The sequence below is a fragment of the Camelus ferus genome, chromosome 20, assembly GCF_009834535.1.
Source record: "Camelus ferus isolate YT-003-E chromosome 20, BCGSAC_Cfer_1.0, whole genome shotgun sequence".
Taxonomy (NCBI): Eukaryota; Metazoa; Chordata; class Mammalia; order Artiodactyla; family Camelidae; genus Camelus; species Camelus ferus.
In genome coordinates this window covers 37,189,952-37,217,145 of record NC_045715.1, presented here as the reverse complement: position 1 = coordinate 37,217,145, position 27,194 = coordinate 37,189,952, and the positions used below count along the sequence as shown (strand labels likewise).

General features: G+C 37.9%; 1 protein-coding gene and 1 long non-coding RNA gene across 2 annotated transcripts in view; one reads left to right on the top strand and one right to left on the bottom strand.

Annotated features, from left to right (window-relative positions):
- Positions 1–27,194, top strand: part of BMP5 (bone morphogenetic protein 5) — a 109,797-nt gene that overhangs the window by 47,546 nt on the left and 35,057 nt on the right. The window contains 2 exon segments of the mRNA XM_006182370.3: positions 5,470–5,662; positions 21,340–21,488. Coding sequence (XP_006182432.1) covers positions 5,470–5,662; positions 21,340–21,488 — 342 coding nt within the window.
- On the bottom strand, positions 5,678–19,066 carry LOC116658326. The gene is made up of 3 exons (XR_004313672.1): positions 18,862–19,066; positions 7,537–7,542; positions 5,678–5,689 (listed from the first exon to the last, which is right to left on the bottom strand). It is a non-coding gene; the product is annotated as an uncharacterized LOC116658326 (long non-coding RNA).

Genomic DNA, 27,194 nt, shown 5'->3' with positions numbered 1-27,194 from the left:
CTTTATCTGTTTTGTCTGGTAATTAAGAGATCTTTTCTATCACCAAATAGGAATATAAACATGGTTTTTTAATGCAGTCTTGTGCAGATTTTAATCTGGTAACAGATATTATTAGAAATGATCATAAAGAGATTTAGAAACCCGTGGTATTTTGTTGATGTTACATTTAAAGGTGAGAATGAATTAGAAGATTCAAGTATTTAATACATTATGAATAACCCCCACTAATAGTATACCTTTTAAAGATTTTTTTCTACTTGTTTATTTGCTTTTCTTTTCAGCTTCCCAAGCAATTGACAATTGCAAGGGGTTACAGAGCACTGTGATAAGTAGAGAAACACAATATATTTAATATATTTACCAAAATCATCACAGTAGGAACAAGGCAAAGCTAGCTCCTATAAAAAGCTTACATTTAAGGAATATACAGTGTGTGTGCGTGTGTTCTCTTTAATCTGTCTTGGGAGTGTTGCTTGGGGTAGTGGGTCTGATGGGCAAAGGTTGGCGTATGGCGGGGTTTGTCTGGTGAGTTACACTTATTTTAAGATACGGTTGTAGGCGAAGGAAGACCTTGCGTACTAACACTGATATTGTATGATGCTAATTCAGGTGGTGAAGACAGTCACTTGCTGATTCATAAACATTTCCTTAGGTGGGTAGTTGAGTCAGTATAAGCAAGTGAATATAATATGACATTTGCGACAATAAAGATCAGAGGAAGTGAGTTCTAGAAAAATGAACAGAATCCAGAATGACTGGCACCCTCTATGGGCAGGAGTGTCAGGGAGGAGAACGTGAACATTGAAAGGTCAACTCCCCTGAGGGATAATTAGTTCAAACAAAGGAACAAAACTACATCCAGGAAAGACAAACGCATGCATGGGGCTGTGTTGTTGAGGGCTTGAGGCATGGAAACCCCCACCGTGGGTGGAAGTCTGTTCGCTCCCAAAGATAGGCTGTGTGTGGGCTCTTGGGCACATTCCAGAAACTCTCGTATGTAAGTTAAGTTGTGAGGATTAAATAAAACCTGTGCCCCGAGGATGAGAGTTAAGTATGTTATCCTGCCCTCAGGATGCTGCTGAGGGCAAAGACAGATCCAGCTCTTGCCCCATTCACAGTCTTTCATTCAGCCTCTTCGGATCAGGCGCTGTACGGTGTTAAGCATTCACCCGCCCTCGCCCTTGCAGCCATTTCTCTACGTTGCTGTGCGGTGCTGATAAACCTCGTTTGATATCCAGTTGACCCTCGAACAACACGGGTGCAGCTGCATGGGTCTACTTATTTGTGGACTTTTTTTTTTTTTCAATAAATAATATGTTGGAAAAAAATTTTTGGAAATTTGCAACAATTTGGAAAAAAAAAAACTCAGAGATGAACCGCGTCCCCTGGAAATACCAAAAAAAAATTTTTTTTTAAGTTAGATATGTGATGAATGCATAAGGTATATGTAGATAGACATGTAATATACAAAAGATGTGTTTAATCAATGTGTTTACGTTATTGGTAAGGCTTCCGATCAACAGTAGGCTATGAGTAGCTACGTTTTTGGAGAATCAAAATTATATGCAGATTTTCGACTGTGCCAGGCGGTCAGTTCCCCTGGCCCTCACATTGTTCCAGGGTTAACTGCACGAACAATGAACTAGTCTCTAAGTAGGATGTCATTATGTAGGTGGTAGGGAAATTAAGCAAAGATTTATAATGAGCTTTAGAAGACAGACATCTGTTACCGCCTGGCTGTCATCACCCAATTTCTTATTCTTAAGTCAGGGATATTAATATTTGACACCTCCCTAGCAGTGCTCTTTGAGGTAACTGAGATTACCGTGTGAATAGTTTTGAGTATCATTAGGAGTGCAAGGCTATATAAATACCAGTTTTATTCCATTACTCACTCCAACATGTCCCATGGAATTTACCAGTGCAATTATAATTCAAAGCAGTGGGATCCGGGACTCTGAATCACTGGACACAAATCTGCACTGCAGCTTTATTCTGTGTGGTATATTTAATATAAAATTTTATGAAACCCTTTGAAAATTTGCCCCCTTAAGGGGTTAGGTTAAATAGCCTGGATTAGAAAACTGAAATTTTATAATAACAGCTGAAATTCTAGCTTCCCACTTTATTACACTAACATCTCACAGGGGATTCCAGAACAGTAGATGACTTTACATAATACACGAATTCAGTACTCGTCTGCGCTACCCAGGTGCATGCCGTGGGCTGGGTCCTGACAAACTCATGCCGAAGCCCTTATTTCCAAGACTACAGTTATTCTTGTCTAAATTTCAAATATAAAATTGATATAAAATTGATCGTTCGTGAAAAATTGAAAAATGAGTGTTATCACTTAGAACTTTGGATATTGACTTTCTGAATCGAGAAAATGTCTTTTTGAATGACTGGCTAGTGTTGTGGTATAGAGTACGGAACCCCTCAAGCAGAGCTGGGGACCACGCCACTTAGTGAAACACACGGACATTTTGCAGCAAAGCCATGCTTATAAAGTGGGATAAACAGGGACTTGAAAATCACCTCAAATGAGTTAATTTCCACTCCTTCTGCCAAATGAACTTGAAGCCAAATTTTTCAGTTTTCAGAGCTTTTTGGGTTTGGGACTTATGAATGCAAGATTTCAGATCTTTATGAAAGCATAAATTCTTATTAAATTAGGACAAAGTAACAGTCTCTGAGCAGAAGCAGCAGTGTATCCTGGAGTTTGAGAACCATCGCTTGGTTGGCATCCAATGCCTGGGTTCAAATTCTTTGGCAAGGTGTCTCTTTTCTACACTTCGTCAGTTTCCTCATCTTCAAAACGAGGGTGATAACAAAGCAGACCTCCTAGGTTGTTATGAAGTGTAATATGTTAAGATTAATAAAATGCTTAGAACAGTGCTATTTAAATACTGTTTCATAATGTCATCTACTTCCTTTAAATTGGGTTCAGAAAAGAACATGTTTTCAGTGAATTAAAGGAAGTTCTCTGTAAACAAGAGCTGCAGCTAGCTTCAATATTCATACGTACACTCTAGTTACTGGGTATCCAGTTTGTAGATATTTTCTGCCCCTTACACCTCCCTCTCACATGGCTCAGTTGGGAGAATGGACCAACGGAGATGGAGACCCAGCGTTAGCCGTCTGCACTACCGCCAGCCGAAGTTTAGACAGAAAACAGGTTTAAATTATGGACCAAAATAGGATCCTAAAAATGGAGTCATCTTCCTTACTTAGGGAAAAGTTAATTAATCATCTCCCCGGGAATGGATTAGGACCGAGATAATGATATTTAAATAAAACAAAACTTCGTGAGTCTTGTGAGGTGGTGTTGGTGTAAGCCAGCCAGCCCAAGAACACCATTCTTGCCAAGTCCGTGGGATGAAAATGTCTCCTGGGGTGGCTTACATTTCTTTTCTGCAGCTTCTTACTCTCCTAAACCACCTCCTACTCCTGCAGGGAAAAGAAACCAATTATTTTGAAGGATGAAGGCAAGGAATTGTAGGCCCCTTTGTCGTGAGCATCCTCTCAGACATGGAACCCCATCTGGCGCTGGAGCTTAGGGTCTAGCAGCCTCAGTTCCCCAGAATCACTCCTGGATGATAACTGTCTTCTCTCTCCCTTAATCTTGGCTCTCCTCTAATTTTGGATCCCAAGTTTCATGTATTTCTAGCAATGTTAGTATAACTTCAATAAACCTCCTAAAGATATTTTTGTATCTTAATCCAACTTTTGGACATTATAAATCTTTCATATAACATATTTTAAAAATCTTCTTGTAACAAAAGTTTAGCGATGGAACATCACTGGATACATTTACAAAACATTAATTTAAGTTATAATCGTGAGACATGGGGAACACAGTCCTTTGCAGTGGATTTTTTTGTAACCTCTCTCATATTATCTGACATATATGAGATTTTGAGAAACCTACCAATGCTGAGAAACTTAACTCCATCAAATTGTTACCAAGTCCAGACTAGTTCTGCTCGCTGCACGACAGGCCGATACATCAGGAAACGAGGTGTTGGGGCAAGGAATGATGACTTCATTCAGAAAGCTGGCAGACTAAGATGGGGGACGAATGTCCTGGAGAACCATCTTCCCCAAGTCAGAATTCAGGCTCCTTTTATACTAAAAAGGGGAGGGGGTGTGGTTGGTTGGTGCAAAACTTCTTGGTGTCGAAATCCTTTGTTCTTGCGGCTGTCCACGCAGGTCAGGTCATGGTGTCCCTCTAAACCTCCAACAAAACAAATGTTATATTCTATTCTGCAACTTTTTATTTCTATATGAATGGAAAAGTGTTATACCTTTAAAGGTCAGACCCTTGAGAATGGGGTCTTCTGTCTGTTTCAGGCTCTAGGCAACATTCTTTTATAAAAGGTGCAGAACCAGCATGACTCAGCACAGGAGCCCAGGGTTAGAACCAAAGGAACAGATCTAATATGGAGTCAGATTTGTTCTTCCCTTTTATAAAATGGTGAGGCATTCATGACTAAAAATGAGCCCTTTCAATAGGTAGCTCCTCCAGAAAGCTTTTGGTACCCAGCATAGACTATATCAAACAATACACTCTCTTACAAAGCCAGATGATGTAATACGATGCCTGACACTTACTGTCCTGAATTCTCCCACATTCCTCAATATTCCCAAGAAGAGAAATTCTCTGACCTCATTTGGTAGAAAGGTTACTGAAGGGAGAAATACGTTCCCCTCTCAATCCTGTGTGAGAACAGACAGAGGTCATTGGGAGGTTGGATGCCGTACCCCAGATGCAAAGTTGTACTCAATAGTCTATAAGAACTTTTTTTTTTCTTTTTGTTTTTTTTTAAAGAAGAGCATTTTGTTTGCAAAAAGGAGGAAACAAAACCTCTTCTGGGGAAGACATTTTCAAAATCATCTTTCTCATGAAAATGACTTTGTTTTATTTACTTGACCTCTACAATTTCATAAACACAGTCCCACTGAGCCTGCAGTTCCTTCCTTCTTTCCTCCCTTGGCTGTGCTAAATCTCACCACTGACTTCACCTGGAACTCCAGAGTATTTCTGTCACAGAGTCCTAATTCCTGTATGAACCCTCCTCTGTTCTGGTACTTGATACATACTAGTAATAACTTTACAACCTTCCCTTTTAAAAACATTTTTGGATAACCTTTCCATTGAGGAGCCAGGAATTTGTAGAAAACCACAGAGGTTCTATTGCTTTTGAACTCGAGGCTGTTGGTTTGTGGAATTTCCTTCAACTGGAAACACGTCTGAGGCTGCGGTTTTAGTGTTTTCCCAGTTTTATAACATCCTGCTTGTTTGTTTTCATTTTCAAAGCTACAGAATTTACCATTAATTTCCATATTTTATAAAGGACTAACATTTTCTCTTTCTTTCTTTCTTTCTTTCTTTCTTCCTTCTTTCTTTCTTTCTTTCTTTCTTTCTTTCTTTCTTTCTTTCTTTCTTTCTTTCTTTCTTTCTTTCAGTTGAAAGAGACAAGGATTTTTCTCACCAGCGAAGGCATTACAAAGAATTCCGGTTTGATCTTACTCAAATTCCTCATGGAGAAGCAGTCACGGCAGCAGAATTCCGGATATACAAGGACCGGAGCCACAACCGATTTGAAAATGAAACGATTAAGATTAGCATCTACCAGATCATCAAGGAATACGCAAATAGGTATCAACTTTATATCTGATTTATTATCTTAGCAAACAAATGTTACATTGTGGTCAAATCCATAGAAAACCCTCCTGATCTGTCAAATCGTGCTTTCTTTGAGCTTAGTGGCAGTGAAGGTCAGGTATAGATACACAGAAAAGTAACTGATCTGAAACGTGCCTGGTACATTTCTCCTCAGCTTTTCCCTACTCCTGACACCAGTCTGTGTGCTCAATCGTTTCATGCCCTGCCGTCCCCACCAAAAGCTTTCCAGGCCCACTGCCTCATTTTGTAAATGAAAAAAAAAAAAAAACTTCCATTTTATTCTGCACACATGAAGTTAATCATTAAGATGATGTAAAGCACTTGGTGTTTTGCAAGTTAGAGAAGAGGGGCTGTATTTTTCCCTGTAAGTGTAAATCGTCCATAGGGTTACGTGTATTTTGACGGAAGACATTGTATTTGCAGTCGATTCTGACAGTTAACCTGTATGTCTCTGTCCATTCAAAATGGTGCAGAAATGGACAGATAATGCGAAAGACCAAATGTTTGAAAACCTCAGCAAATGAGCCACCAAATACAAGAATTAGGAAGGGACCTTATGGCGTTTTCACCCAAAAGGCAGAAATTGCTTGGGTCACACCTTTGACAAGTGATTAGCACTTTTGTTGAACAGACCTTACATTTAAAAAAAATTCATATTGAAGTGTTATGTTGAGGTGAAGTTTATTCCAGTAGTTTTCATTCATTAAGTCTAGATCTTTCTCTCGGTGAAATACACTGTTCTTCTTTGATGGGACAAATAATTAAAGACAGCTTTTATGTCCTCTCTAAGGCCCTTTCTCTCCTTGTTGAATATTTCCAGTTTCTGATGTTTGGATTTTTCTTGGTCTTCTGGAGTGTGGGATTTCCCAGTGGGTCTTCCATGGAACACCAGACCCCCTCTCCCAATACTCAAAGAAGGAAAAGAATAAACAGGGTTTGGGGGCAAGTGCATTTGAAAAGTCTACTTGTTAGACTGTGTTTTAGGACATTCACAGTGGGTACCCGAATAGCAAAGTCTTGCAAAGGCTTTATAGGAAGGACACCCGTCAACTTTGCCTTACCTAGTCTTCCTCAAAATTATTCGACTGCGGAATCTTTTCCTTTGGGTTTGTAATCCTTAATATCCTATGAAACACTGGCTCAGGAGGACACCCCTCAGTAAATATTGATCTCTGTACACTGTTATTTTAAAAGCAGTCATTCCAAGGCAGAACGGTCTCTGTTCTTTTCTCAGCTCTAACACTTAACTAGCTATTTGTCTGTGGGTGAATTTTTTATTTGTTGTTTTTAAGTCTCAGTCCTGTGGTTCCACTTATAAAATGAGGATACTCATATTTTTTTCCTTCCTCACAGAGACAGGGCCTGGCTTACTGCCTTGTTTTTTAAAATACTGAATGATGATGGTGGTGTGGTTTTAAAAATTAAATAACTAGAACTGAAAATAATGCTCCCAATATTGTTTACTTACATGGCCATAGCTAACAGATATTTTATTTATAATCCTCTTTTCTGTGTCTTTTTCCACTCTTAGACTGTGAGCTCTTTAGAGGAGGAATAGTGCCTTAAGTAATTTTTAGCCTCAGCACTATGAATTCACTTGGTATGATTTACAGTTTTGAAATTATTATTACCCATGAATGAGATGCTACTTCCATGAACACATACTGAAATGCTTGAATTATCTTTATTTTAGGCCATTAGCAGTATCTTTTTATGAATGTTGAATTTGTTCTTGGTTATTTAACACACCAAGTATTTTTTTTTTTTAATGAGAACTATTGGTACGCTGGGCCTCTGTCCTCTGGAATATATTTATTAATTGTTTGAATCTAAATACAGACGTATACATTGATCTCAGTGAAAGGTCCTAACTTTTATTTAGGTCCATTGATTTTCCCGCTCAGTATGGTTTTGAATGTCATCCAATGAACAAGCTATTCCTTTTTTCCTTTCACTCTTATCTTCTACGTATGTGAACTGTATGATTTAAGACATAATAGCAATGATGAAAATAGGACTAAGATTCTATTGATAATAATTTGTAGATTTATTTCTGAGTGAACCCATGCTGATTTTTTATTATAATACATTTTGAAATATTTTTTAGTATTGTGTTACCATCTCTTAAAACTTCTGTCTTTCCACATACACAAAATGAATTCACGAAGCTAAAGAAGTGTACAATTAATTTATATAGTTCAATTTTTTGAATGATGGTTTTTGTGAGTTTGTAGCGTTTATGTCCCCAAAATTATTAAAGCTTAAAATGGCACTAAAAATGCTTAATCAGACCTTATAGTTTAGGGAAATTTCATCTCTCTTTAAAAATAGAGCATTTGTCTGTCTTGAAACTTTGTTTGTCTTGAAACTAATTATAGCTGCTTCTAAACAAATTATTCTCAGTGTTTCTACGACTGGTTTTGCACACTCTTTCGGTACTCTTGGGTGTAATTGGCCACGTCTTTCTTTACTTTAACATGCGTTTAAATCTAGTCTAAGATCCAGAATTTCACTAGTATTATACCTAAGTCTTTGAAAAATGATTTCTAAAATCTAGTACGCGTGTATCTTTGATTGGTATTCTCTTGCTTTGCATACTGTTGCTGAATTACGGTTTTCCTCTTGTGGGGTGATGCTGTACCCATTGCTTTTGTGTTGTTTTCCCTAATGGTTATGGAAGTTTTTCCCCAATTATTGGTTTCAATCTCTGAAACATACAAACTCACATGTGCATACTAAGAGAAGATTCTATTGATAATAATTTGTAGATTTATTTCTGAATGAACCCATGCTGATTTTTTATTAATAATACATTTTGAAATGTTTTTTCTTTATTGAAGTATAGGCAGTTACAATGTATCAATTTCTGGTGTACAGCATCATGTCCCCATTATGCGTGTATATACATATATTTATTTTCATTTTTTTAATTAAAGATATTGAATATAGCTCCCTGTGCTATACAAAAGAAATCTGTTTTTTATCTATTTTATTATATAGTGGTTAACAATTTGCAAATCTCAAACTCCCAAACTTATCCTTTCCCACCCCCTTTCTCCAGTATCCATGAGATTGTTTACAATGTCTGCTAATCTGTTTCTTTTGTAGATTAGCTCATTAGTGTCCTCTTTTTTCTTTTTCTTTTTTTTTTAGATTCCACATATGAATGATATCCTATGATACTTTTCTTTCTCTTTCTGGCTTACTTCACTTAGAATGACAATCCCCAGGTCCATCCATGTTGCTGCAAATTGCATTATTTTATTCTTTTTTATGGCCCAGTAGTATTCCATTGTATAAATATACCACAACTTCTTTATCCAGTCATTTGTATATACATTTCAATTTTGATACCCTTGATTAAGTGGGAGAATTTCTAGCAAAATGCCTTCTTTATCTTTGAAAAAGTCATTCATTCACTGCCAGTGGTTCATTAATCTGTAGTGTAAGAAAGTACAATCTGATGCCCTGTCATTAATCTGTACATCTGGGACCTCCTTTTTAGACTCCATTTTCTCTTCCAAAGCAAGAAGAGAAGATAGAGAAACAGGACATATGCCTCTTAGAGTATTTCAGGTTTCTATTTTGAATTTCAAAGTCACTATAGAAAATAGTAATGTATGGCAGTAGGGGCATGGTCTTTGGAATTCCCACATGGGGAAATTGATGTACCTCTTGGTGTCTCGGTTTATAACTCTATAAAAAAATAATTAAAGCAAAAACAAGTGTTTCAGAACAATAAGGAATATTTCAGATGATGTGGGAAGGACTAGTGCTTATCACAGTGCAAAGACCAGGGTTGCTGTTTAATAAATACATCCGTCAATATATACTCTTACAGCTTAATCGGAGCGTCTATTTTACTAGGGTTTAGAGGGTTGCATACAAAGCGTTACCAAAAGGAGATGTTTATTACAATAATAATAGCTACTGTTTGCTACTGTTTCTGTAAAGAAAAAGTTAGCAAAATGATTCTAGGTGACTTTACTTAATAAAAATTTACCTGATCTTTGATTCGTATAAAAGGGATCAGTACATTTTAAGTCTAATAATGAAATGAACGCCATCCAACTTACAAGCCCTGAAGCTATGAACTTGACCCTGGGAACGCAAATTTTAGATAGTCAAATTCTTCCCTAAAATACAGTTGTTTTCTGGAAAATGGAAATGCTATACTTAATAGAGGAAGTAGAAATTGTGTTTAAAAAATATTTAGTAACAACTGGAAAGTGCTCCGACTATAATGTTCATTGCAAAAGTGAGAAACAAATTTCATTTATACTTAATACACATAATTATATTAGTTATAAATTCATGTGGAAAGCAGGTTGGAAGGAAGCATCAAGTGTTCGTTGCAAGCTTGCAGGTAATTTTAAATTTTAATTCTTCTTCCTTTCTGTACTTTCTAAATTTTTATAGCAAAAATTCATTTTATAATCAGAAACAAGCAGAAGTATAGTCAATAAAGAGAGAGAGAAGATAATGAAATAATTTTGTTACACATTTCTTTACAAAACAGTGACCCCAACATTTCCAGGTAGAGAGGGGCAAAGATCAAAACTAAACTAAACTGAACCCTAGGATTTAAAAATGAGTTGCTCTAATTTTTTCTTAAGCTGCGAAAGACATTTTTTTCCCAAGCTGCGAAAGACATTTTTTTCCCCACAGAAAAAGGAGATATTTTCTTTCCCTTGTTTTACAGAAATGTTTCCTGCCAATTGGGAACTTTGACTTTAATTCTCTGAAAATGGGAAAGGAATGGATTAAAAATACTTCACTTATTTATCATGCAATCACAGTTAAAATGGAAAGAATTTCAATCTGAAACACTGATTTTAATATCCAGTTATTATTATTCCTGGTTCAGTATTGATTACTTGTGGTCTCGTGTGTTTCTCAAATCGAGAACTAAAATGGAGATAGGAAAATGAACTAGTTTCTCTGGCCATTTTCAAGCGTAAGTTCACTTCTTAAAACTTCTGTCTTCAAACTTGTGGATTTTATCTATGTACTTAGTGTTTTGGGTTCTTCTGAGAAACAATTGAAAAGTCAGGGCAGACCGTACTCTTTAAGACAGCGCGTTTGACAATGCAAACATCTATGTGTGTGTACATATACATTTCACATATTTAAAGCTCACTTTTCCTAAGATATCATCTGGGAGTGTCAGGGTGGGGACAATAATTTAGACTGACATTTTATAGATACGTTTTATAGTCAAGACATTGTCTGATCTATTAGCCATCTAGTCTATAAATTCTTTGACAGTGTTGTGTAATTAAATAAGAAAGAGGCAGACCCATTATCTCATCTCTTTTCACACTTACTTATCTTCGCAGGACTTAAAACTCTTAAAATTATATATTTCGTTCCTCCCCTCCCCCACCTCCCCCATTTATCCCTGCTCATATTTAATTTAAATGTGTGCAATTTAAAAGCGTGTTCTGATATTTATCCAAATCTTTATTTTTCTTGGGCAAAGCTTAACGTGCTTCGCATCATTTCACTTATTTAATCTTTTCATGTGAGGCTGACAGCCCCAAATTCTATAGAGAAGGCATCACTCTTTAGTCACACCTCATATATCTGGCATTATTGGGAAATGAGGTCTCCATGTGATTGAATTTTCCAGATAAGGCAGCTGAGTGGGGTATGCTTTTACTGAGCCCCTTACATGTGGCCGGCGCAGGGGACGTGAGGCGAGTAAATAAGATCCCCAGAGCCCACAGCCTGAGGCTGGGGCTGTGGTGGGCTTGCCACACGCAGGCTTCGATAACTATAATACAATGTGCCGAGCAGGGTGATGTGAGAGTGCAGTACGTGGTGTGGAAACACCAGGGGAGGAGAAATTAGTTCTTCACGTGGTAGGGGGAGGAACTTCAGGAAAAGCCACTGGGAGGAGTTCACCCTTGAGTTGAGCCTTTGAAGATGAGTAGGAACACTGTGTTAGGGGAGAGAGAGAGAGAGAGAGGTATCCTAGAAGAACTATTCCTAAGCATTCACATATTTAAATGCCTAAAGAATTAAGTAATACGAATGGAAGTACCAGCGCCAGTAGTACGTTTACTACCAGCAGCCAGCACTTATCCATTTAATGGGCACTCACCATGTGTCTGGCACTGTGCTAAGTGATTTACTTGAATTAATTTTTTCACATATATATATATTTATATACTCCCTAAAGAAAATATGCTGGGTATAATTCAACCGCTGCCGAACTTTCTGCTCTGAACATACATTTCTATGCTCCGTTGTGAACACATTTTCAGCCAGCCTGCGGGCTGTCAGTCGCCACCTTCCCTGCTTGGATGTATTTAGTTGAGCTGTCATCATCCTAGTTCACAGTACATCATCTCTCCCCGCCGCTCCTGCTTCTCTGAGGTTTGTGATTCTTCTGTGGACATACTTCAGAACGTACATGGACAGTTTCCACCCAGGAAGATTTCCTGGGCTCTGAGGATGGTCGGTGCTGTCTTCTCTGAGGATACAGGACAGCACACCAGCATGATGTGCATTTCTGCAGTATGAGGGGATCAAGCCCTACTTCAGTGGTTCCCAGCTGAGGGGATTCGGCTCTCAGGAGGCATTTAGCAATGTCTGGGGGCATTTTTGGTTGTCATTGTTGGTGAGGGTGGAAGGATGGGGGTCTATCAGCATCTAATGGAGGATGCTGCTAAACCTTCTGCCATGGACGAGACAAGCCTCACCCCAATAAAGAATGATCTGGTCCACATTGTCCATAATACTGAGGTTGGGAAATCCTGCTCTAGTTAAAGATTTAAGTTATAAACCTAAAAGTGGGAATAATTTATGCCATAAAGGCAATTTTTCTTTGACGATTTCATAGTTGGGGTCATGAGAGTCCTTAGGAATTTGAACTGCGTAGATCACTCATTCATTAGAGGGCACTGAACGTGGTTGGGCTACACACGTAACAGATGCACTTCTTTGTTTCTCGCTGAGTGAAGGAATCTCTCGCGCATGTGTGTGTGTATTCAGTAGCATTTGTTTAGATCTCTCTGCAGTGAAAAAAATATGGGATGACATAATGCTAGGAAACCTGCTAACATTAACAATATCTTGGCCATTAAAAAAATTCTGCAGAGAGAAAAAGGGATTGAATTTTCATCGTAGGAATTCAACTTGTTCCCCCCCCCCTTTTTTTTTTTGCCATGCTTGTCATTCAATTCCATCTAATATCATCTCGTTTACCTATTAGCATCTGTGCCTTTTAAATGTAGATACGGCATTGACTCAGATATTCTGAAAATTGGTGTTCCGTGAGATTTACAGAAGCTTGTGATCTCACATTGGTTTGGGGACAAAAAAAATTACCATCTGAAAAAATATCAGTCAGCTAACAGAGTCAAATTCTAACTTTTGAGCTGAACTTGCTCAGGAGAGAAAACATGACATTATAACCCCCAAAGAATATCCTTGATTAATTTGCCGTCCTTGTTAACGTGTCCTGTACTCTTAGAGCTCCTGGAATATCAGGGTCCTCCAATGGTGTGGTGGGATTTATGTCCGATACCCAGAGAAAGACATGTGCTTTCTTCTTGGGTGGCCATCGTGACATTTTTACCGGGTGTGATAAGCTATTCAGAGACAAAAAGGAGATGGAAGGAGGTGAAACAGTTATCACCGTAGACATCTGGGGAAAGGTGCAGATGTCACCATGCTCTACAAGGTTCATGCCTCGTGGAGATAGAGGAGAATTTTCACTTTTCCTCTAAAATTTATCTGTGTATCTTCTAGGCAATTTCCCAAAGTTTTTCTTGGCCAGATTTAGAGCTTCTTGGTTAGACAGCAGAATGTTTATGCTCCTGGTGAACTATTTCTTCTTTCTCTTTCCCTCTCTCTCTCCGTATACATGTATTTGTATATATAAAATGCATCTGTATACACACATGCACACATACTTCCGTTTGCAACTAAAACAATCTAAAGAATATTTCTCTTTCATTATCTCATGGTTGATTATATACATAACTTTATTGCCTTTTAATACGTTTTCACCATAATTTTTTTCCTCCAGTTGAATTTAGGGACAAAGGATCATTGTGGATTATACTTACCAATACATGTCACTAAATTCAAAGAAAATGAATGGCTTCTTCTATCGAAAATCAGTACAGGTTATTAAAGAACTTTCAGAGTACTAATTGCTGTAAGTCATTTCTGACCCTAATTATGTCATCAAGCATACAAGCATAAGACATACAACTTTTTTATATGCATACTTACATGCCATAAATATGTTTTGGTAAGAAAATAACAATTTTGGTAATTTGCATAACATTTTTATTTGCATATCTTTTTATGAAGTAGATAGGATTTTGATCTTCATTTAAAGAAGAATAAAAGCTCAGAAAGGTGACTTAAAGGGCTTAATTATTTTTTTTTCCTAATACTAAGCAAAGCCTAAGTATAGCAAGTAATTGTTGAAATTAAGTGGATACCAACTCTGCCTATAATTGTGACTTTTTTGCTTTATGAAGGTGGACTTATAATGAGGCTCTTCAGAGGAGCTGTAAGTCCTACACTTTCTGCTCAAGTAGTAAGATACCAGTGAGAAATGTTTGTTAATCATGTTTAGAAACAAGCAAGAGAATTTATTTGCCACAAGCCTATGAAAAAACAGATTTTGACAAACAATGAATGAGGGTCCCATCCAGCGGCTCATCCCACGTGTATTACTTTACCCGATTTCCCCCTGCTAAGGAGTGATTTCATTTGTAAAGCAGTTTTACATGTGAACTCCAACAACAGTGTTACGGAGAAGTCACCAAGCATAAGCTTATTTTGGAAGCTTGTCAGTGTCGTCTGTCTACATGCATTTCTTCTGGTGTTGAAATAAGAGAAGATGTTATGAATTTAAATGTGTCCTATAAATATTTCATGTTTCTTGCATTAACTAAAAATCCCTCTGTGTGACTCTCTTTGCCCCAAATCCCACGCTGTTTCTCTTCTCCATATCTTAGTCAAACTCATGATTTAAAACTTTGCTCTAAATCCCATTACTTTTTTGTCTTTTTATTCACCCCTCCATCCACTGGAATTTGACTCCCATAATCCACTCTACTGATTGTCCACTGACATTCCCCGTGCTTCCAAATCTTACAGACACAATTTTTGTTCTTTCTATTTTTCTCAGCATCTGACATTGCTGACCACCTGCTATTTAATATGTGAAATATTTAATGTGTGAAAATGAGAGGGGGTGTATTAGTTTCCTGCAGCTGCTGTAACAAACGACCAAAAACTTGGATGGCTCAATACAACAGACATTTATCCTCTCACAGTTCTGGAGGCTAGGAGTCCAAAATCAAAGTGTTGTTAGGGTCGTACTCCCTCCAGACACACCAGGGGGAGGATTCTTTTTTGCCTCTTCCAGGTTCTGGTAGCCCCAGATGTTCCTTGGCTGGTGTCGGCATAACTCCCATCTCTGCCTCTGTCTTCTGCCGTCTTCCTTCTGTGTGTCTTTATCTCTGTGCCTCTTCTCTTCTTATAAGGGCACCAGTCATCTTGGTTGAAGGCCCACTCTAATGTCCTCATCTTAACTTGATTACAACTGCAAAGACCCTATTTCCAAATAAGGTCACATCCATAGTCGCTGGGGATTAGGACTTCAACATGTCTTTTTGGAGCACAAAATTCAACACATACCAGAGAGTATGGCAGTGACTATTTGATAAGAGAAATAGAGCCATCGTGAGTGATAAGGGACAAGGAATTTATTACAGTGATTTGACTTCCTGCAATTGTGGGACCTTTCAGGTAAGGTTGTTGCTTCTGCATTGGGTGATGGGTCTGAAGTTTGTAGCAGGGGAAGCTGGAAAAGAAAATGCTTGTGAAACAGGAGAAGTGGGACCTTCAAGGATATGCTAGAAGCCCAGGGACAAAGTGGAATCCAGGCCCATCTCTCAGAAATTCCAAATTCAAGGATGTGGGTGACCTGAGAAGAGGGAGCTGGTGAACTTCACCGTGAGCTCCACCACCCCTTGCTGGGGAGATGATCTGGCAGGAGGGATTTGGGCCAGGATTTGGAGACGCCAATGAAGTTAAGTTTCTGTGGAAGCTGGAAGAACAGTCCCCACAACAAAGTGAACCAGCAGATCAGACACCATGTACATGAGCAGCAGGAGAGCCGGACTCTCCTTCACCCGTCTTCCCAGCATAAACTCGGCCCCTGTGTCAACTTCTGCTCTCACACACATTTTTCTTATTGAGAACCTTAACACACAATGAAACAGGGGCAAGAATTCTGGGGTATTTTTGTCCCAGTTTAGCTAATTTGACAAAGTATGAAGCCACGACAGTCCACCCTTGTCAACTTGGCACCAATACACACCTTTTATAACCATTCTTACTTTTCCCAAAAATATAATAGTGATATAATTCTTCTGCCTTTTTAGTCCATCTTTGGATGCTGTTCATTCCTTTCCTGGTTGAGTCATGTTCCCCCTTTGATAACCTGTCACTGTAATACTGAACTTTGAGGTTAGTTAATATCAAAACTACTTAAAATCGATGGTAGGCAGATGGAGAAGGGGAGAACAGAAGAGCTGGTTAATACGTGTACAGCAGTTTTAATATCAAGACCAGGAGGTAATACTCATCGCAATCACAATCCTCATTTCTCAAACGGGTCACACAGTTGTCGCTGATATTTATCACTTCCTTCTCCTGTTATGGAATCCACATGCTCTTTGATTTTGGCAAGTACCATGGCTTTTAGGATCAGTCATCCCACATAGCGTGGTAGCCCTGTTTTGATTTTAGTTAATTCACAGGCGGGAGGAGCCCAAAGTGACCACATGGAGGTCTTGTCTTCTGATTTAATGGAGCCATTGCTGTGGCCATGGCAGGGGCGGGGGTGGGTGGCAGCCGTTACTGGGGACTAAAAGTCTGGATCAACGCTGCCCAGCATCCAGGGGCCCAGCAGCAAAAGGTTTGGCTAGTGGGATCAGGTAGGGTGAATATGAAGAGCCACTGCTCTTCCAGCCCTAGATGTCCAGACCGATGCGAGATATGGTTAGAGAGAAACAGTCCTATATTGGTGGCAGATTTAGGTCATATAAAGCTTCCTGAAGGACATGTGTTATTTGCACAAGAATGGCACCAGTTGGTGCCATTCCGCTGTTCTACGAGGCCAGCTGCTGTAAGGTGTTGGAAAACGTGGTAAGACCAGTGGATTCCATGAGCATGAGTCCATTCTGCACATCGTTGGCTGCTGAAGGAGTTCTTGATCAGAAGCAGTGCTGTGTGGAACTCCATGGCAGTGAACAAGGCATTCTATAAGTTCATGGATAGTGATTTTGGTAGAAACCTCATGCGCAGAGAAGGAAAATTCATATCCATCGTGACTATTCCAGTGAGAACAAAGTTCTGCCCTTCCATGGTGTCCGTGGTCCAGCATGTCAGCCAAACACAAGGCAGCTGTCTATTCCCTCTGAGAAATGATGCTGTGCGATTTACTGTAGTTATCTAATCTTGTAAAATTGTGGGAAGTAGTTAGACAGTCTACGTGAGGCTGTTGCTCTGAATCTGATGTTGGTCCTAAGGGCCTCGGGGCAGACAGGAAGGAGAGATGGATGTGAGTTGCGGAAACGCGGAAAAGGCAGAAACTATACAGATCATTTGTAACCCGCGAGGACACACTGGAACCTGTCGATAAGCCTGTGACTTCAGTGAGGCAGTGATTTCCTAGCTACCACATCCTTCCTTTTAGATGTGCCCACATGGCTGGCCCGGGTTCAAAGGAAATAAATACGGAGATCCTGTGGGATCTGAAGGTGCTGCAGATCCAGCTGTGGGGCGATCCGGCAGATCTCCTCATTGTCCTTAAGCTTCAAAAATAGCCACTTTTAACAGGTGTGAACTGCTGTCTCATTGTGGTTTTGATTTGTATTTCCCCGATGATTAGTGATGATCAGCATCTTTCTATGTACTTGTTGGCCATATGTATGTCTTCTTTGGAAAAACCCATTCAGATTTTCTGCCCATTTTTAAATGATTTTTGGGTTTTTTTGCTATTGAGTTGTATGAGTTCTTTATATAATTTGGATATTAACCCCTTTGCAAATACTTTCTCCCATTCCATATTTCTCCCATTGTCTTTTCATTTTGTCGGTGGTCTCCTTTGCTGTACAAAAGCCTTTTCATTTGATAGAGTCCCACTTGTTCACTTTTTGCTTTTGTAACCTTTGTTTTTGGTGTCAGAACCAAAAAAATCATCACCAAGATCAGTGCCAGGGAGCTTACTGTCTATGTTTTCTTCTGGGAGTTTTATGGTTTCAGGTCTTACATTCAAGTTTTTGATTCGTTTTAAGTTAATTTTTGTGTATGGTGTAAGATTGTGGTCCAGTTTCATCCTTTTGCATGTGGCTCTTCAGTTTCCTCAACACCATTTATTGAAGAGACTGTCCTTTCCCCAGTGTGTATTCTTGGCTTTTTTGTTGTAAAGTAATTAAGCCAAATACATGGGCTTATTCCTGGGCTCTCTATACTGTTCCATTGATCTATGTCTCTATTTTTTATGCTAATATCAAATTGTTCTGATTACTATAGCTTTGTAATATAGTTTAAAATCAGGAAGTGCGATGCCTCCAGCTTTGTTCTTTCTCAAGATTGCTTTGGTTATTTGGGGTCTTTTGTAGTTTCATACAAATTTTGTGATTGTGTGTGCTCTTTCTGGGGAAAAAGTCATTAGAATTTTCTTTTTAATTTTAATTTTTAAGGCATAATTAGGGTTTTTTTTTTTTTAATTTACTTTTTTAACAGAGGCACAGGGATTGAACCCAGAACCTCGTGCATGCTCAGCACACACTCTACCTCTGAGCTACATCCTCCCTCCTGTCTTTGGAATTTTGATAGGGATTGTATTGACTCTGTAGATTGCTTTGGGTAGTACGGACATTTTAACAATATTAATTCTTTCAACCCATGGGTATAGAGTGTCTTTCCATTTTTTCCCCTGTGTCTTCTTCAGTATCTTTCAGTAATGTCTTATAGTTTTCAGAATCCAGGTCTTTTACCAACTTTGTTTAATTTATTTCTAGGTATTTTATCCTTGTTGATGTAATTGTAAGTGGAATTGTTTTCTTAATTTCTCTTTCTGATTATCTGTTACTAGTCTGTAAAAACACAACAGAGTTTTGCATAGAGACTTTGTATCCTGCAATTTTACTGAATTTATTTATTAGTTTCAACAACTTTTTGTGAAATCTTTAGGGTTTTCATGTCCTCTACAAACAGAGATAGATTTACTTTTTTCCTTTTCAATTTGTATGCCTTTATACAAAAGGAAAGAGGAGAAATGAACAGTCAAAAATGAAATAGCTTTGCTCAAGAACAGGAAACCATGAAGCTTAGGACGGCAACTGAACATTTATAACTGATCAGAGGTGAACTAGAAATACATGGATTTTTCATCCATACTATTTGCTTAGGTTTACCTTCTGATGAATTGCGATTTGCATCACTGAAATTCAGGTATTTCGGGTTTGCTTGGATCTGCTGGCTGATGCTTTTTCAAAATATATCCATTAAAAATGAAACCGTTTTCCTCAGAGACATGCTTAAAAGTTTTGATATTTGAATGTGAACAGTTTGGGATATATTTTTTTCTGGAAAAGTAGCACAATTTAAAAATAAGAGAAAATACATTGAAATTACTACCTAAAGATATTTATTAACTACTTGAAATTGCTCTCAGAATTTACTTCTTTGTACTTTTTTTGTTTTTCAAATGTGTTTTTATATCCTGCCAAGGGATGGCATTATACATACGCTTAGCAGAGTTAGTTAGAGCATCTTTTACCATATTTCTAATGAAAGTGGGCTTGGAAAGCAGGGTAGCACCTGAGTAGCTTCCAGACTGCAAAGTGAGTCCTTCTTCTGTTTAAGAAGCCAATAATGTGACTAGGTTAATTCTAAGATTACAGTCTCAAAGAAATTTTTTAAATATTTCGAAATTTTAAGGATAATCCACATTTTCTTAGGTGCTGTTTATTTGGTAGGTTTTCCAAGTTAGGAGGGACAGGGAGAATTTGATTTATATTCCATCACATGTGAATATAATCGATCCTTAAAATTTAAGTGGGAACTAATTAATCTTTTTATTGCATGGTTGTATATGCTTGTCCTATATCCATGGTATCTCAGACTGAGTCCTATATTGAACGTGAAGAAGTATCTCTAAGCCTTCTTTGGTAAACACTATAATTAGAATTGTGACAAAGAATGAAATTTGCATATTTTGGGGGTAGGGTAGCTGGACAATTCAACTGATCATAATACATTCATTTTAACTTCTCTAGGTTGATGAAAGAATGATATAAATCAAGTTTAAGTAAAGAAATGAAGGCATAGCTTCTAAAATATTGACTGGATTCTTTACTTCTGTTAAAAATCAGTTTTCAATGATCATAGATTATTTTTTCTAAGGAAATAATAAAGGTGCGTGATTTAATTTAATTCAAAATTAGTTTATTATATTTTGTAAGCCACCTCTGAAGTGACTTCTAAGATGCAGAGAGATGGAAAATACAGTAGACAAGTATTTCCCATAGCTTACTATGACATAGCTCTGATCTTCCTCGTATGAATTATATGCTCTCAAACAGATTCAGTACAGTATAAGATGTCACAAAGTGCATAATAGTGTATTTCTCTTCTACTTTTCTGGAGTGCCTTTTTTTCTCTCTCTCTCTCTCTTTTTTTTTTTTTTTACCATTAACCTATCAGAGTCTCAATTTCATCAAGATAAAAGATCTGTTGTAAAAATTAAATGTCAGCAATATTATAGCCTTTAGCTCAGAGGCTGCCTGTAGTGAGGAAATAAAGAATAAAATAATTCATTATCATTACAACGGATACATTTGTAAATGTCACGCTAAAGTTAAGATGATACCTGATAATAACAGGGACATTGTGGAGGTGATCCTAAAACATACAAGCTTATATTCCCAGCTACTGTCGTCTGCAGGGGACTTTTGCACGCAGAGGATGTTAAAGAAAGTCTATGCGGACCCGTCACTCGATGCACAGGATTCCTCCCTTAATCCAATGGTATATTTGATGACCCTCTCTTGGTCTTTGATATCCATTACAATGCTTTAATAAAAAGTGGAAAATGAGATAAAAGTGAAAAAAATATACATAATAGAAGCTGAAACAAAAGGAAAACTACCTTCAAAACAGATGCTCGCATCCCGTCCCGCCTGTGCTTGGAGAACCCCCATCGGTCTGGACCCGGGCGGCTACTTGCCCTTCCGTCTCTGTTCAGTTTAAGCCTTGCCCGTGAACTTACCTGTGAGGGTGACTTACAGATGGCGATTTGGGGAAACACTGATGACCAGGGTCCAAATCAAGATCACGAAGTCAGTTTGTCAAGGAAACCTGACAGGGAAGAGCAGGAGGATGGAAATGACCCTCAGATATGACTAATCAACACCAGGTTTGGGTTGGGATTTGGCAATGAAAGGTTCTGTGTCTTGTTACTCACCCCTTGAGTCATTTGTTCCCTCGTTCTGTAACTGACTTGTGTTACTGTAAGGGCTTTTGTAGTGTTTTCACTTAAGGAGAGGAGATGACGGTCTTCCTTCAAATCTGTAACGTCTTCTTGTTGTTCTCTTTCTCCTTAGGGACGCAGATCTATTCTTGTTAGATACGAGAAAGGCCCAAGCTTTAGATGTGGGTTGGCTTGTCTTTGATATCACGGTGACCAGCAATCACTGGGTGATTAATCCACAGAACAATTTGGGCTTACAGCTCTGTGCAGAAACAGGAGATGGTAAGCACTGAATTTCATGTATGTTTTTTGTGTGGTGGGGGCTGGGTTTGACATGTTAAGAGATACAGCTTTTTGTGGGATTTAACCAATGTGTGTATTATACTCACAATGTGTGTGGTGGTGCATTCCATAGGCTAGGACAGTATGCTGATCAGTTTTATGAATACATGACCCAACACACATTTATCGTCAGGCTCTACAGTGGGGGTGGAGGGGAAAGAAGAAATAGGTACTGTGCCTGCTCTTGGGGTTTTTAGCCTTGGGTGAAGGCCTGTGTATAAACTAGAAGCACTATTGTAATATGACAATCCTTCAAGAAAGTAATGTACAAAACGCTAGCAACCCATGTCTTGGTTGTGATGGTGGTTACACAACTGTATACTTTGTAAAAACATGGAGAAACCTGTACAGTAAAGCAGAAGGAAGATGACCATATTCAAGTTATATCTCAAAAGATGACTAAAATATATCAAAGAGATGCGTATCAAGAAAGATGCTGGGGAAAGAGACAAAGGAGCTTCCATAACACAGGGGGGAAGGGAGGTTGGGGATGGAACTAAGGGGTCCTGAAAAACTGCAGAAAATGATAGTGAGTGAGGTGTTAACACATTGCAATATTTGGTCAAAGGCAACAGCTCCAGAAATCACTTCTGGGAGGGGTCTGTAGGAAATCTTCCCATTTTTAAGAAGCTCCAGAAGTTGTTCTTACCATGTGCTGTGTGCTGGGCTGCATGCTGGAGATGAAATGGGAAGCAAATACAGAAGTGGCTTCATGAGGCCTTCAGCTGAGTGAGGCACACGGTCGTCATCACATTGGGTTATTGAATGAACATCCAACGGACCTCAGGGTAGGGAACAGTGAGTGAATTTGAGCTACAGTCTTAAAGATTGGGAAGATGTGATTGGGGGAAGAAGTAGGAAGGCAGGTATTTCTGACAAGTGGAAGAGAATTTACAAAGACTATGGTGAATGGATAAAGAAGTTGTGAATTATATATATATGTGTGTGTGTGCGTGTATATATGTGTATATATATATATATATATATATATATATATATATATATATGTGGAATACTACTCAGCCATAAAAAAGAATGAAATACTGCCATTTGCAGCAACATGGATGGACCTGGAGATCATCATACTAAGTGAAGTAAGCCAGAAAGAGAAAGAAAAATACCATGATATTGCTTATATGTGGAACCTAAAAAAAAGTCACAAATGAACTTATTTACAAAACAGAAAGACTCACAGACATAGAAAACAAATTTATGGTTACCAGGGTAGGGGAAGGGAGTGAGGAAGGATAATTTGGGAGTTTGGGATCTGTAGATACTAACTACTATATATAAAATAAATAAACAACAAGGTCCTACTGTATAGTACAGGGAACTATAGTCAGTACCTTGTAATGGCCTATAATAAAAAAGAATGTGAAAAGGAACATATATATAACTGAATCACTATGCTGTACACCAAAAATTAATACAGTATTGTAAATTGTCTATACTTCAATAAAAATAAAAATAAATAAATTAATTAGTTAATTAAAACACAGACTGTGGTGAGAAGGGTCTTGGCCCGTTCAATCAGGAGGTCAAGGAGGCCAAGGTCTTTTCTACCTTAGATCACTTGGAGTTTCAAAATTTTACATTCAAATCTGGACTTCAGGGCATTGAAAATTGTATTTGTCATGACGGGAGGCTAGAACATAATTTATTTAATGATGTGTTAGCTTGATTAGTGCTTAAAATATTCAGATGTATACCAAGTGGGCCCACCTTATGCTTTGGCCCGTCACCTAAAAATGTTAGGATCCAGGCTCAGGGAAGGTAGGTTTTAAAGGGATGATTAATTAGAGAATGTGCCTTTTAAAAAGTTTACTACCTTTAGTTTTTCGCAGGATTCCGCAACAGAAACATTGACCCTAGAGTTTGTCTCCCTCGCCCCTCCTTACTGTATCCCAGCAGAGCCGTGCTTGCTAACCTACAGAGTGAAATAAAAGTTGGGTCTCCCTCTTACAACTGCACTTTTTCAATGGCTCACCACAGCTGTAACTAAATTACTACTTGTTATTGTCTCCCTCCCTTGCTAGATCATACGTTCAGGAGAGCAGACATGGGTGCATCTTACTGCTACTGTGTTTTAGCTTTTAGAATGGTGGCTGGCATACAGTGAGTCCTCAATCTAGTTGTTAAATAGAAAACTGAACGATTATGCAGCAAGTCTCTAATAAGTGGGTAGATTTCTTAGGATGTGTCTCTCAAGGGCGTTCATTACTGTGACCAATAGGACTTCACAGTGGCATTGTTTTACCAAACTACAACCAGATTCCCAGCCTAAGAATTAAACCATCACCGATGTTGTTACTCCGAGGATTGTGATGATGGAATGAGGCTGACACACACACAAATTAAATATATTCTGTATATTCTGGAGTTAGTCTAGTGAAGGTTTCATGTGCCTCAGCTCTTGATCTAGAAAAAGAAAGTTCTTAGTGAGAGTGTTACAGACAAGTTTCAGACATCCTCCCCATCCCAAAAAACTGAGATTTTTTTCATAGATTTTACTGACAATGCTGATTTTTTAATTTTGTATAAGCAATTCAAATATTTTGAATTGGCGGTTAATTTGCAATTATGGCTTTGAGATTATTGCTAAGGGTTTTCAGAGTTCACGTGTTATAAATGTAGACTTGACAAAGCACATGTTTAAACAAGCGCCCCCCAAGCATTCTTACAATGTTCAGCTACTGTCTGTACATTTATGGTCAGAAATGCGAGTGGGATGTGTACATGGCGGGGGTGAGCCCATTGTCCCTTCTCTGGTATGTGGCCCAAACGAGAAAAGTTAAATTAGTGCAATGTGCTTCTCCCAGTCTTCTCCTTGGGGATATGCTGCAACGTCTAACTACACAAGTCAGGAGATTGTGAAAAATGGCCAGCCTGTTTCCTTTTAATCCCCACGCAACCACCCCGCTTGAACATTCTGAAATTTCTCTTGTTTTTTCACTCCCTGTCTTGTATTGGCTCTCTTTCCTTTACTATCGATATAATTTAGTTCTAGCTGGCTTTCCATTTACCCTTTTCCCTCTGAGAACTACTTTATATTTTGTTTATCCTTGTCCTTTGATGTATTTCTCTTATATTTAGAGTAATTTTACTTTAAATGACTTGAATTATTCATGAGTTTTTTTCTGAACATACAATAACTTTTCACTTTTCCCAGAGGTTTCCAAATTATTTAAACTTCAGGATTGAGATCAGTCTTCTGTTGCTCTTTTTTGTTTCTTTAATATTGTCTGATATGAAAATATGAAAATGGTTCAATATGCTGGGTAAGCTGGCCTTTTGCATTTAAGCAATACTTTAAAACAGATTTTAACCAGAGTTCGAGCTTATATGGGCTTGGGAACGCAAGCGACCCTCTGGGTACCTTATTTTTATTAACTGCAACCTCATGCAACGTATGCATGTGACATGTCTCTATAAATGTGGATAACCCGAGGCTCCACCTTATGACTGTTCCACCATCACTACCACTGATGCTCCCAACGTGGTATTGCAATATTGCTACTGACAGAGTAGACAGACCATCTGTTATCTGCAGTAATGAATTCTGAATACATTTACTTCTTAGCAAAAATAATTGGAAGTCATGAAATAATGATACTCAGGAAAGTCTGCTTTCAAATTCATTGGTTGACGATTATTCATTTATTCATTTGTTCAACATAAAATGTTTGAGTGCCTATACAGGCAAGACAAAGTGTTAAGGAGGCTATAACCTGGGAGACAGACATAGGTACCTACTTTCGAAAGAACAAAGTGCCCTCATTGCTAAAAATAGTGATGCGATCAAGACACTATAGGAAAAGATAAGACAGATGGTTAAGTCCAAATGGAGGCAAAAGAACCGTTGTCCAGGTGACTTTTAGGCTGGTCAGTTGGGTAAGATTTCAAGGAATGGCGAAGAAGAGTGACATCTAACTCACGTGTATGTTCTTGTAGCTTGATCACAGGTCATTAAAGGGCTGGACTTGCTGCTTTAATCAATCAGAGTTACACCTTCACGATTCCATATTTGAATGAATATGAGTTTTATGAGCTCATGGATGTGGATTTCCGTTTCACAGTCACACACTTGGTACTCGGTGCAGTGCCGTTGTAGGTATTAAAAACATGTTTTAAATGATCATTGAACGAGTTTGTGATTTACATGGCTCTTAGAGACCACCTGCGTTGAACATGTAACTGTTCAGAAGACATCCAAGCTGTACATGTGGAGTGATTATTAACCACACCAGTTTGGTGTAACACAGGAGGAGAATTTTGTACCACAAACCACAGGACAGTAGTTGAAATCATTTCCATCACAAGGTGAGGAGAAAGTCAGGGATATGTATTATTAAATTTTGTTTATCCTGCTTACACACAGAAAAAGTAGGAGAGAAGCCTGAATATACTTTGGAAATCAAAAGACTGTTGAAATCAAAAGTAGCATGATGATTTCCCAGAGGACCTATGGAATGTTTGTCAGTTTGTGAAATATTCTTTTTAGAAATTTGATAAATGAACTGCCATGGATTTGGCAGGAGAGTTTAAGGATGTTCTACTGAGTTTTTTTTTTTTTTTCATGCAGAATAGACAATTCTCTGAGATCCATTAAGTCTGTTTTAGCTAAACAAAGCCAACACATGAGCAAGCAAACAGAAAAGAAACATTGCTGCTTCTTCATGGCCAAATCTAGAAATTCCACACAAGTTGTTGCATCCAATTTTGCAAGATCAGTTTCAGCGTTCTCTCATGGTGGTTAATAATCCTCTAGGATAAAATAAGTACTGTTTTTAATAGCAAATGAGGAGACTTAGTAATTTAAGATTTTCAGTTCCCTAAATTAAAAAGATACATGAATTATCTGGCTTATTAGATCTTTATTAAAATTGTAAAAAAAATCTATCATAATTACTATCCTTTATATATATGTGTGTGTGTGTGTGTGTGTGTATGTGTATATATATATGGACACGGTTTATTACACAGATAGCAATTTAATCTAGCTTTTAAGACTTGGATTTTCTCCCCCAAACACTATAATTTTCCATTGTTTGATGCTTTATGTAAACCTTCCAAGTAAATTAATTCTTTTTTTTTTTTTTCAAATTTGGGCTTATAGAATAATTGAGAGATGGAAAACAAAGATAGTATTATGGGATCATTAAGATGTCTTTAAAAACCCTGTGTTTTCAGACATTTTAGCTTTGGCAATACTCCGAATAAATTTTGCCAATGACTTTTTCCTTTCTGTTCAAACCCACTTACACATCAAGGAAAACTCGATCCGTATGTTTCTGATTCATTTGTATTCAAGTCATCAAAATGCTGTTTTGTCAGAATATTGTTTAGTGTCCAAGAAACATTATAAGCTTCTTTTTTTAATAAAACTCTAAAATCCGCTTTTCTTTGAACAAAGTTGTGGCATAATTTCCAAATGTATCAAGGTAAGAATTCAGATTTAAAGTCAGAGATTTCAAAGTTTCACTAAGTTTTGTAGCCAAATCAAGGAGGGAAAAAAAAAAGATGTCAGATGTATTAAATTATCAAATTAAATCCATTATAACAACATTGTAAATCAACTATACTTCAATAAAAAATTTAAATATAAATTCATTATAATTAATGCTTAAATGTAAAATAAAGAAATTA